General features: G+C 34.9%; 1 protein-coding gene across 3 annotated transcripts; it reads left to right on the forward strand.

Annotated features, from left to right (window-relative positions):
* The first annotated feature begins 812 nt into the window (after positions 1-812).
* On the forward strand, positions 813-12,027 carry LOC114542590. 3 transcript variants are annotated; one of them, XR_003689698.1, is made up of 8 exons: positions 813-1,106; positions 2,956-3,031; positions 3,227-3,310; positions 3,409-3,431; positions 4,583-4,684; positions 7,485-7,567; positions 9,656-9,832; positions 11,823-12,027. XR_003689698.1 is itself a non-coding variant. In XM_028562105.1 (7 exons), the coding sequence occupies exons 3-7, from the start codon at positions 3,305-3,307 to the stop codon at positions 9,754-9,756; spliced, it is 315 nt and encodes a 104-aa protein (XP_028417906.1). In that variant the 5' UTR covers positions 813-1,106; positions 2,956-3,031; positions 3,227-3,304; the 3' UTR covers positions 9,757-10,033. The 3 variants fall into 3 exon arrangements, 1 of the variants encoding a protein (XP_028417906.1); XM_028562105.1 differs by lacking the exon at positions 11,823-12,027 and having other exon boundaries at positions 9,656-10,033; XR_003689699.1 differs by lacking the exons at positions 7,485-7,567; positions 9,656-9,832; positions 11,823-12,027 and adding an exon at positions 4,811-4,901.
* The last annotated feature ends 1,185 nt before the right edge of the window (positions 12,028-13,212 follow it).

A 13,212-nucleotide genomic window follows, 5' to 3' on the forward strand; every position in this document is an offset into this window, starting at 1 on the left:
AGCAAAAGGGGAAACATTACATTCGGAGGTTCAGAGGTTCGCATTAATTTTTTACAGCAACACGTTAGAGTACAAAGCCAAATAAGAGCAGGATTTACAAAAATTAATTTCAGTCCCCCGTTTCTATATCCACACAAAGTCTTGTTCTTCTTGTGCTCTCGGTTTGACTTTATCATGTTAAAAACGGCAGAAGGAACCACTGGCCGGTTATGTTTCAGAATATCCATCCCATGTTGAACTCTCGCTTCAATCTTGGCCAGGTTTTCCGGTGGAGTGGCACAAACGTTAGACTTTATTTAGATAACTTCAAAGAAAAAAATACGAACAAATGAGTTATTGCAAGCATGCAATCATTCTTACTTACATAATTATTCGAGCATTAACGTCACGCAAGCTATGAGTCGAGCCGCCAAAAAATATTCCTGAATTTCCCATATTTTGGAAACCAAAACCTAAACCTTCATTCGATATAATCAAAATTCATTTTTAACACATCATTGCTTGCACAAACCATTCAAACTGATGTTTTCACAAACCCCTCTCCCGTTTTTCGAGGTTAAATTTCCTGTTTGTTTTTAGTGTTTCATTGAGCTGACGATGCTAACGTGTCCATATTTGCACGATTCTATGCGATGTTTTGCTACTGCCAGGGATATGTCATTTACTCATTTCAATACCGCAAAGTCGTTTTACGCTTCGTTAAGAAACAGTTGAAGACGTGTCATTAAAATCAAATTTGATCAATTACATCGCGAATTGCATCATATCTGTTGTTACTGTTATAGCAAGACGTATTTTGAAAGTAAATTGTCAAACACCAAGCCCAAGGCGTTTCTCAGAAATCTGAAGTCTTCATGGTCCATGTCTTTGTCTGGGCGTCATTTTAGGACTTCGTAAGAGGCATACATGAAGTACCTCATCGTCTTAAATTCAACATGGCGTTTTTTTAAGTTCTCTTCGCTGGTAAATGTAAAGGATTTCAAAAAGGAAATGACCTCAACACTTGATGTTGAGGATATTAGTCTTGAAGAAAATATTAGAGATCGATCAAAACTTTTGGAGAATATAACCCAGGACACCTTAAAAGAAGTTGAAGATGTTTGTAGGTAAATTGAAGTATTTATAACTTTTCGTTTTTTTTTACTTTGCCTTTATACTTGACCAAAAACTGCAGAGACAGGTTGTACGAAAGCTGGATAGCGTCATAGCGCTATCTATCGAATGAAGTTTCCAACCTTTAGATATTTTAAGAAAAACGTGGAACAATAATTGTATGCGTAATTAAATAATCCATTTTTATAAGCATAATATGTGAGATAATACAATGAATCAATGATTACAATCAACAACCCGGAAAGATTTTGAGGTTTTATAAGATAAATGTAACAGAATAAGTACGTATATATTATGAATTAAGTACGTATATAAAAAGCATAGGTATAGTTGGGCTACAGTGCCTATAGCTTTCAAGCTTTTGTACAGAAATGATTATCCTGTGGACATACTGCATGTACTCTCCAGCCTTTGTACAATCTCTAATATAATAATATTGGTACAAATCTGATAAAATACCAGAATGTCATAATAAGTTATGTAGTGAAAAAATGTACTTAACCTTTCCTTAACAACAGGACCCTTGCTACCACCTTCCTATATTGTGCAAGCTAATTGACAAGTCAATTGATGATAATTACAAGAACACCATGCAGTATAATCATGCCAAGATTGCTCTAAACTTTTTGGGTTGTTTAAAATTTCCAGTGGGCTTATACACACTAACTCACCCATACTGAAAAGCATGCCTTGCAATGACCAGCCAGGTTCTGTTTCACTAGTACTGCACAATAGACCATGAGCTTACTAAATTAAATCAATGGATTTAATTCTTAATATTTCAATTGTCTTTTAAGGTAATTATACATTATAAATAGATTCAACTGATTCAAATCCAATTCTTTGTGTCACTTAATATTTCACATGCATGCATGTGAAACATGGTTGTCAATGTGAGCAGTTACATCATAATAAGATCATTCTAATTGTTAGATAAAGTGTTCTATCAGCCTTACACATTATAGAGTGTAACAAGAGGTTGAAGCCCTGCTAAAATTCAGGCAAAATTCACAGGATGAAAACAATGGAAAAAGAATATAAGAATATAATATGTTTAATAAGGAAATACAGTAAGTCTTATGGTAAATTTTAATGGTAAAGTATCTGCCCTAAGGAATCATATAATTGCTCAAATCCTTGCTTCTCCCATGTCCTGTATAATAGTTGTTTATATAAGAATGTTGAGTCGAATTTAAGCAATTTCATTGGTTGAGAGCCATGATCTATAAGAGGACACATGCACAGAGTGACTAATCAGAAAGTTTTAATGAATTTGATCAGTGATCGCTTACAAGTTTATTTTGTTAGGCAATCACATTTTAGCGCTTATCTTAACACTTTAAAAATTTTCTAGGTATTGGGGAAAACAAAAATGAACTGTTTACCTGTTAATTAGGGAACTTTTTCGGCTTGCCCCGGCAGCTACTATTTTGTGGCAACTATTTTGTTCTTATCACAAATGATATGCCATACTATGTATCTATAACTGAAGCAACAATGGTTCAACATTATTTATTCGTTAAATAATATATACATAGTCACAGTATGATCTAATACAGCATTTGTTTATAAAACCCTGACTAAATTTGCATAAGAAATTCGCAAAAGAAATTCTTCCGGAAGAACCAAATATATGAATAAACATACTCCTCCCCCCCCCCCAATTCTCATTCCTAATTTAGTCATCCCTGCTAAAGGCCTATCAAGACTTGATCAAGAGTATCTCTTTTAGCGTAATTGTGTTAATAATGTATTTGAGAACGTAATTTAAGCGTAATTGTGCATGTTTAATAATGTATTTGAAAACCTGATCTCATTTAGCACTTTTCCTGTATTTCACAGCGTGTTACCTGAATCCAGAAATTCTCGCTGAGCATCATTCAAACAAAAGAATTATATCATCCTTTCAGAACAGCTGGTAGGTATATAAACATTCTTAGATTTGGGTTTAAACTTACTAATCTTAAAGCTAACGTCTATCAATCTTAAAACTTCTTCAGCGAATAGCGACTTTCAATAATTTCAATTTCATAAACAGTCTAGAAATTCGGGACGAGTAGGTATTCCATTCAAAACCTAGAACAACTTATTTAGCTTGCTCTGTTTGTTCTAGCAAAAGGCGAAAGCAGCTGTCACCGGTCATAAAATAGATAGACAAGAAGTTGTCCTTTCTGCAGCACTATATCATCCCATGAAGGTAATTAATCAATACTATTTCAAGAATTATAAAGTATTTCATATTTATATGTATGCATAATTTTTTCTCTGTCTTAATATTGTTACGAAAAATTCAAGAATTTTTGGTACTTGGAAGAGAGGTAGGACATAGCTATTGCTAAAACGTAATTAGCATTGTTTTCATGCATATTGTACAGTACATGTGGAAAGTTACACGATATATTTGCAGTTTTGGCATGCAGTTTTGTTCCTCACTCAAGGTAACTAAAATCTTTTGATTTAAGGTCCGTTCACACTATCCATTATGTCGGATCCAATTCACTTCTTACGTATGGAATGTGGTTTGTTATCGATAAAACAGTACTGCGTGCATTGGTTTTAGTTGATTTGCTGCCTTTATATATATATATATATATATATATATATATATATATATATATATACATTGCAAGTCAACTGACTATAAAACATCCATCAGCAGTGAATCGGATCCGACAAAATTTGAATTGTGTGAACAGATCTTCAAGGACAAAGTTGAGTTGAAAATTCTTGATACTCCTTGCATTGTAGCTACCTACATACGTGGTAGCAACCACATAGCAAATCATCAAATTCTTTTCAGAGATTCATGATTTTCTCTGTCATTGATCACGAAAATATCTTTAGCTACATAGCAGAAATAAAATGCTAAAACGATTTAAGAACCTTTTTACCATCTTCTTGCTTCCAAACTTGCAACAATTTGCATAGTCGACAAGATTGGCTTGCCAATTGCAAGCAATAAAGCAGTAGTTTTCCTCAGATGTATTTCCATCCGTGACTTAGGGACCGGACAAATTCGCAAACGTGTTCTAATTCGTTCGGTTCAGGTGTTCACACGGTGGAAACGAATGAATATTTTACCGGTTTTACGTGTTCACGCGAGGTAACCAGACGAATTTGAGCACGGTCCTAAATTCGCCCCGTCCTGTGCGAACGTAGCCTTAGCCCCAGTTTTGAGTACTGCTTCATGCAATAGTACCTCAGTCAAATAGTAGAGAGATATGAAAGAAGGCGAAACGTTTATCAATGCGTCATAAAATCTGTTCATAATCAAGAATTTTAATTAATATAAGTAACATGCACACAGCTCGCTTGGTCGTACGTGTGCCTAATTCTTATTTAATTGAACAAAAACAGCAGTGACGTTTGCATAGAACCCATGTACTCTATATTAGTTGATGTGCGCTGTTTTTGCACGTTAAGATACATATAGTGCCAGGCTAATGCGGGACATGTTTTTCCGTTTTAGACATGAACTGATTTACGTGACAAAATATCTTGTCCCGCGGATTCTATTGTCGTCGGGGAGCACAGCGAGAATCCCGATTTTCCAAGAATCGCTACAGGCAAGGTATAGTGTTCACTCTCCTGCAAGAAGAAAAATACTGTTATGTTAGGCGACTGGTTTGTTAAATTGCGAAAACGAAGACTGGTTCCTAAATGTTGGGTTGCCATAAAATTATTTACCTTTCATTAGGTACTTTAATTTGGCATATGGTAAAACATGGACTGGACTGGACTAGTAAAAGGTGGACTGGACTCATTAGTAAAAGGTGGACTGGACCGATAAAGCCCCGATTAGTAAAAGGTGGACTGGACTCGTTAGTAAAAGGTGGACTGGACTCGTTAGTAAAAGGTGGACTGGACTCGTTAGTAAAAGGTGGACTCTAACCGGAAGCACCGAAACACCATTCCGGAAATGAATACGTAAACAATATTCAGGGGGGAGATAAACACTAAAAAGTACCAAAAAACACTATTAGGCATTCAATATTTTATGATTTCGTGTACCAATGTACACAAAACAAAGACTTTATTTTGGTTATTTACCGTCAATCCATATAATGATTATTCTTAACTTAACGGTAAGCAACTCTTCTAGCATCAATTTATATCAAAACTTTCTACTCAAGACTTTCGTATAAGGAGCTATAAACATAGCGGTGATATATATCGACCGTCGGCTATACGATTTCATACGAAGAGTAGATATAAAAGAGGGTTCACTCTTCGAAATTCCAATAATTTAGCATCAATGATTAGATACATATCTACTCTTTGGTTATATCCATCCTGGGATAACAACAATGAGAACTAAGAAATTGCAAAGTGCAAGTATTTTTCATGGGCTGTGCTGCTACAAAATTTTAAATAAATATATGGGTTTGACTTTTGGCATACTGTTCCAGTACGATTAGCCATTTCGTAATTTTTTTACTTTTACAATTTCATTTCTTATTTTTTGTAGATTTTCTGCAGGTTTGCATTAATGCATAGTATAAAATATATTTTAGTTTATGTGAACACACAACATGAATATTTATTGCCAAATATTAATACAAGTTATTAATATAAAACTATAATTTACCTCCATACGACTGCACAAAATGTGTCTATTTATTTATTTATTGACATCAATTATTAACCCAGTGAGACTTTTGCCAGAACTAGCTAGTGCAGATGTCTATTATAAACACAATAAACAAGTTGGATTACAGATTTCCTTTACCTGTTTTTTTTAAAAAGAAGAGATTAAATAAAATGCTACCATTAGTTTTCATGTTTTATTTTTGTCTTCTCACAACCATATTTTAGAAAGTACTTAGTATCATTTTGAAAGTAATATGCCGAAAATACATTGACATACTTTCAAATATCATCTATACTTGTCTTCACATTGTACTATTAATACCTGTGGAGTTTGTTTTAATAAATACAGGGTTGGTAAGAGATCGGGAAATTAATTCCTTTTTTTGTCTTTTCCACCCACCGCCCTCTAATATTAGAGAGCAAAATCTGTAATCCAACAAAAAATATTGGTCGGTTGGCCTTTTATGTTATTTATTTATTGTGTCTATAATAGACATCTGCACTAGCTAGTTCTGGCAAAAGTCTCACTGAGTTAATAATTGATGTCAATAAATAAATAAATAGACACATTTTGTGCAGTCGTATGGAGGTAAATTATAGTTTTATATTAATAACTTGTATTAATATTTGGCAATAAATATTCATGTTGTGTGTTCACATTAACTAAAATATATTTTATACTATGCATTAATGCAAACCTGCAGAAAATCTACAAAAAATAAGAAATCAAATTGTAAAAGTAAAAAAATTACGAAATGGCTAATCGTACTGGAACAGTATGCCAAAAGTCAAACCCATATATTTATTTAAAATTTTGTAGCAGCACAGCCCATGAAAAATACTTGCACTTTGCAATTTCTTAGTTCTCATTGTTGTAATCCCAGGATGGATATAACCAAAGAGTAGATATGTATCTAATCATTGATGCTAAATTATTGGAATTTCGAAGAGTGAACCCTCTTTTATATCTACTCTTCGTATGAAATCGTATAGCCGACGGTCGATATATATCACCGCTATGTTTATAGCTCCTTATACGAAAGTCTTGAGTAGAAAGTTTTGATATAAATTGATGCTAGAAGAGTTGCTTACCGTTAAGTTAAGAATAATCATTATATGGATTGACGGTAAATAACCAAAATAAAGTCTTTGTTTTGTGTACATTGGTACACGAAATCATAAAATATTGAATGCCTAATAGTGTTTTTTGGTACTTTTTAGTGTTTATCTCCCCCCTGAATATTGTTTACGTATTCATTTCCGGAATGGTGTTTCGGTGCTTCCGGTTAGAGTCCACCTTTTACTAACGAGTCCAGTCCACCTTTTACTAACGAGTCCAGTCCACCTTTTACTAACGAGTCCAGTCCACCTTTTACTAATCGGGGCTTTATCGGTCCAGTCCACCTTTTACTAATGAGTCCAGTCCACCTTTTACTAACGAGTCCAGTCCACCTTTTACTAATCGGGGCTTTATCGGTCCAGTCCACCTTTTACTAACGAGTCCAGTCCACCTTTTACTAACGAGTCCAGTCCACCTTTTACTAATCGGGGCTTTATCGGTCCAGTCCACCTTTTACTAATGAGTCCAGTCCACCTTTTACTAGTCCAGTCCAGTCCATGTTTTACCATATGCCCTTTAATTTAATCCGTTGGAAGGCCTAATGCAATGCCCAATAAGAATTGCTCAATAATATATAAAGGCAAACTTGATGTGTCTGTGAAATTACCGTTCCAGAAAGTAAGTTTTTCAATAATTTTCAATAATGCACTATCATTTGTAGGATATTTGCCCGTCTGCTTTTATATTCATTGAGAGTGTTTTCTACAATGACACCAGAAGCGATTTATGTCGAAATTATAGCAAGTAAGTTTTTTAATTTTGTATCAAAGTCCACTGTTATAGGCTATACATGGTGTATAAAAAAAAAGTAGACAATTGTTAAAATGTCCATAAACTGAAAATTTCGCAAAAAGTCTGAAGAACGTGTGTTGATATAGGTATTTTAGGGTCTCTTGACCACTTTAACACTCAAATAAATAAAAAAAAATTATATCGACGTGTAGGAATGATTATTTTCAAACACCATGCGTTTCACGCGGTAATAATTCATGCATTATTGATATTTTACATTAATCATGCGTGAAATCATTTGTGAGCTGCAAAAAGTATGTGAGAAAGGCCAAAAATAGCAAAAAAGTCCAAGTTCGAGAGGCCGCCCGGTGGATTTAATGTACACCAAATTGTCTGGAACTTTGATAGTTTATAAAACATTACCCAAACTTTCAACCTATGATAATGAATTAAGATTTGAACAGTCCGTTTTTGTGCGCGAGGGTTGTTTTAGGTGGTGTTTGAAAATAATCATTCCTACACGTCGATATAATTTTTTTTATTTATTTCAGTGTTAAAGTGGTCAAGAGACCCTAAAATACCTATATCAACACACGTTCTTCAGACATTTTGCGAAATTTTCAGTTTATGGACATTTTAACAATTGTCTACTTTTTTTTCATACACCCTGTAGTATATTTCAACCGACGTCAAAACATGCACTCTATCTCGTCAGAATTATGAACTTGATTTAAATTTGCATTCTTCAAGCATGCATGAAGTATCGTAGAATATCACTCGTTTTATAATTAAGTAAGGTGTAAGAGGAAAGAATGCATGCAAAGAGATGGTTATTGATTTTGGTGATAAAAAGCTGTTACATGTATCTGGGACAAAGTGATTCTTGGGTTTGGATAGACGACGATTTGAAGTGAAAATCTGATATCTGACTATATGCAAGGTTATAAGAAGGCGATGAAACGCCAAAAAAGATACGGATCAACCCATTGGCATTGCATGGTGTTTCATTTTTATGTCGCGTAATATGTGTTCAAAACCTTATATCATCTCCCAACATGCAGTACTCTAACGATTTTAACATTTTAAAATGTTTTGCGAAGCTGGAAAGCTGGGGGTGGTTGTTCGAAAGGCGTTTAGCTTAAACGGTGGATAAGTTAAAAATCGAAAACAAAATTATGTATTTATTGAACAACGTAGCCGAAATATTTCGATGTAAATAGTTTAATTGTCAATGGAAGTACATATTAAATGCATAAGATGCAGGTTCAGTCATTCACAATATCTATGAGAGTATTTTTAAACTTTGGCTTATCCACCGTTTAAGCTAAACGCCTTTCGAACAACCGGCCCCAGAAAATTAGCTATGTTCACAAAGTACTACATAATCTGAAAACAAAAATGTTGAAAGAGATTTCTCGGTGTATACGCAAAGAAAAAAGGTCACTTTTATAGTATTCTTCTTTATTCATAGTATTCATTTCAGTCGCAATGGCGTTGACATTCGTGCCAATAATTCTCCATTATATTTTTAAGAAAAAACTCTTGTTGCTTGGTGTTAATACTAAATACTGTTTAAGATTTACGGCTGTTTTCCACTATCGCGTTTTTTGTGCGTATGTCTATACGAATCTAAAAGCCTAAAATCCTTTAAATGACACTTATGAAAAATTCATCGGGTTGAATTCTGTTGATGATTTGATGCGTGTTTTTTTTCTGGCATGAAATTAATCATACAACAACTTAGAAGGTTTTAAGCGTGCGTGTACGTACGTGCAAAAAACACGACAGTGAAAAACAGCCCTTAGACTATATAATGTAAAGAATGGAGCTGAAGGACTTTGACACAGGGGCGTAACTATAGATCGATATTTGGTGAGGGGTGATTATTCATGTACATTTCGTTCTGCGCGACGGATGTCTTTTCTAAGTGCAATGCACAAAAGAAACCCGGCCGTCGCGAGTAGAACTGAAAAAATTAATAACACCCCCCCAGTTATCGTTCTAGTTACGCCCTTGGTGGTACACCGAAAAGGTTTGATGTTTTGGACGTTTTCCGCTAAAATACGTGAACTTAAATGTTGCTTTTTCACTTCTTTTCAGACTTTATATGGATTGGAATAACAAAAAGCACAATGGCGAGCTACCTCGATACCGTGTTTGTTCAAGCAAGAAAATGGAAGAGACAAAGTTTGAGGATTTAACAATTAAACTTGGCTATCCCTATGTTTTTGTGCACCAGGGTGACTGGGAGCATTTGCTATTGTTTCGTAATTTAAGGTAAATATTCCAGGCAAATATTAGTTGCCAACTATTAATCGTGAGTGTCGTAAACATGTCATGGTGGCTGATATGATAGAATATTTCTATGTGTGTGCAGTCTACAATGACCGATTGAATACAGAAACAAAGAAAAATTTACATCCTGACTATTTCTCATCGGTGAAAATGATTTGTTCACGACTATTACGACTAAATGAATACCAGGATTAAGTTGGCACGCTACTATTAGCAAAATACACCTTACATATATATATATATATATATATACATATATATATATATATATATATATATATATATATATATATATATATATATATATAATATATATATATATATATATAATATACACCCATTTGCAAAAACGTTGGCCGCAGATAGATAGATAGATAGATACTCGAAGTCTAATTAGAATTGCATATGAATACATTTGCATGGGATTTCAATCATATTACACAACATATGCAATTCTAATTAGATTTCGGGTATCTATCTATATATCTATCTGCGGCCAACGTTTTTGCAAACGGGTGTATATATATATATATATATATATATATATATATACAGTAGGAGGCAAAAGTTTGAGTCCAGTGACTGTATTTCATTGTTTTAGCAGCATATATTAATATCCTACAGAAAACCTTACCGATAAGTGAACTAGAAAAAAGTAAATAAGTAAACAGAAAAATACATGCTGTACAACAACTATGAGATGTTATGATATTCATTTTTACGTATTTTAATGTGCAAACATGCATTTACATGTCATTGCTTAGTTCCCTCTTTTTGCTCTTGAAATGACCTTTATTCTTGCTCGCATAGATTCCATAGGTTTTTTAATGTCACACGTTCAATACCTTGCCAGCATTCGTTGACCACTTGCCTCAAGTCAGCCTGGCTGGCGGGTCTGTGCCTCGCCCTCTTCCGGTTAAAACGGTTCTACAAGTGCTCCATAGGTTTTAGATCTGGAATATGAGGTGGAAAGCCATGACAACGAGATCACCAGAATGAATTTGCTTCTAAAAGATTTCTGGCACATAGAAGATGTGCATGTGCTTAGGGTGATTATCATGTAGTTAGACGTGCGATCATCTTTGTACCAGATGAAATTCCATGTCCTTGAAGAATTGGATGATACTTTTCTTTAATTAGGATCCTATTATATCTTTCAATATTGCCAAACCGAGCATGACCAAAGCAGCTAAAAGTTTGCTTGAGTAGGATTTAGTTTCTTCGAACCGTCCAAGGTTAGTTGCATACAACCTTTTTAAATTCTCACTTTTTCTGCGACCTTACGAGGAAAGAATCCTTCAATACTTAATGCTATTTGTCCTTGTGCACCATCACTTTGCCCTTTTTCCCACCCATTTTGGGCAGTGTAAAGGAATGAGAACTTTATTTTGTTATAATTTAGATCATTAGGACCAAAACAGTGTGCAATTAATATAGTTTACAGTACTGAAACACTAGCACGCATGTCTTAACTCGAATACGCTGCCAGGATTTAATACTGGAATTCTACAACGACTGGACTCAAACTTTTGCCTCCTACTGTATATATACACCCATTTGCAAAAACGTTGGCCGCAGATAGATAGATAGATACATACTCGAAGTCTAATTAGAATTGCATATGATTACATTTGCATGCATGGGATTTCAATCATATTACACAACATATGCAATTCTAATTAGATTTCGAGTATCTATCTATCTATCTATATGCGGCCAACGTTTTTGCAAATGGGTGTATATATATATAATAGATATGATAGAATCCTAATCAAGGAAAAGTATCAAGGTCATGGAATTTCATCTGGCAAAAAGATGATTGCGCGTCTAACTACATGGTAATCACCCTGAGCACATGCACATCTTCTATGTGCCAGAAATCTTTTAGAAGCAAACTCGTTCTGGTGATCTCGTTCTCATGGCTTAATTTCCACTTCAAATTTCAGATCTAAAACTTATGGAACATTTTTAGGACCGTTTCAACCGGAAAAGGGCCAGGCAGAGACCCAGCAGCCACGATGACTTGAGACAAGTGGTCAACCAATGCTGGCAAGGTATTGAACGTGAGACACTAAAAAACCTATGAAATCTATTCCAGCCTAAATAAAGGCCGTTTCATGAGCAAAAAAGAGGGATAAAAGGCATTCACATGTAATGCATGTTTGCACATTAACATACGTTACATGAATATCATAACATCTCATAGTTGTTGTGCAGCATGTATTTTTCAGTTTACTCATTTACTTTTTTCTAGTTCACTTATCCGTAAGGTTTTCTGTAGAAAATTAATGTATGCTGCTAAAACAATGAAATACAGTCACGGGACTCAAACTTTTGCCTCCTACTGTATATATAATTATTGTGTTTTTTCACAATTTTCCATTTCATCTCCATGTAGAAAATGCCTTCACCCAAAAGGCACTGGTATATATTAGTTTTGAAATTTACTCGGTTCGAGAGTATTGTGCCTTTTAGTGTTTATGGAAGCATGGATGGTTAAAAGACTAATGGATGCATGGATAGTTTATTATCCATGATGGAAGTATGGGACGCGCAGAGTGGAGTTTTTCTTTGCTTTTCGGAGAGCGCACAGGTAACAAATATTTTCATCCCGTGCACAAAACTCAGTGGCAAAACTCTGCCTATTCACCCTATATTTGAAAACAACCGGCCTAAGTCACAAGGCTGGAAACAAACCTCGTTAAATATGGAATTGACTTGATACGTTACGTCATCGTTTTCATATCGTTTTCAAATTTATCCGGCAAATCCGTGACCACACACATCCACTCAGACCCCGTTTACACTGTCACTAGAACGAAAGTTTCCGGATTTGTAAATTTATCCGGATTCATTGTTACACACATGTATCGGATTCTTCAAGTGTTTACACTACACTTTAGTTGTCTCTGTATGCGGATTTGTCCGTTTAAAACCGAGTTCATTTTCTATCGGATTCGTTGCTGCGTGTGTAAACAGCAACATGAATCCGGTACTAAAACATTCCGCTTTCGTGATAAATGCGGAAACTTTCGCTCTAGTGTAAATGGGGTCTCAGTCGTCGTTTTCAAGTTCTTCCGTTTTCAGTGGACGGAAACGCCGGATACGTTTGTACGAAACCCGTCAGTCAGGCCGTCACCGTAAAAGTATTCCAACATTTTTAAAGTCTTTCGGCGTCGTGTGGGCAGGGCTGAATATTCTATATTGCATGTTTGATGAGGAAGGTATAAAAAGCGTTAGCCTCTTTGCTTTTTAGAAACTATTTATTTAATAACACAAGTCCCAAGCCTACATGATTCTCATGTTGTCCGCTTGGCTGACTTCTCAATAGTGCCCCCAGGTGCGATAGTGCAACCTAATCT

Source organism: Dendronephthya gigantea, unplaced genomic scaffold (genome assembly GCF_004324835.1).
Source record: "Dendronephthya gigantea isolate DGI-Jeju-01 unplaced genomic scaffold, DenGig_1.0 000369F, whole genome shotgun sequence".
Taxonomy (NCBI): domain Eukaryota; kingdom Metazoa; phylum Cnidaria; class Anthozoa; order Malacalcyonacea; family Nephtheidae; genus Dendronephthya; species Dendronephthya gigantea.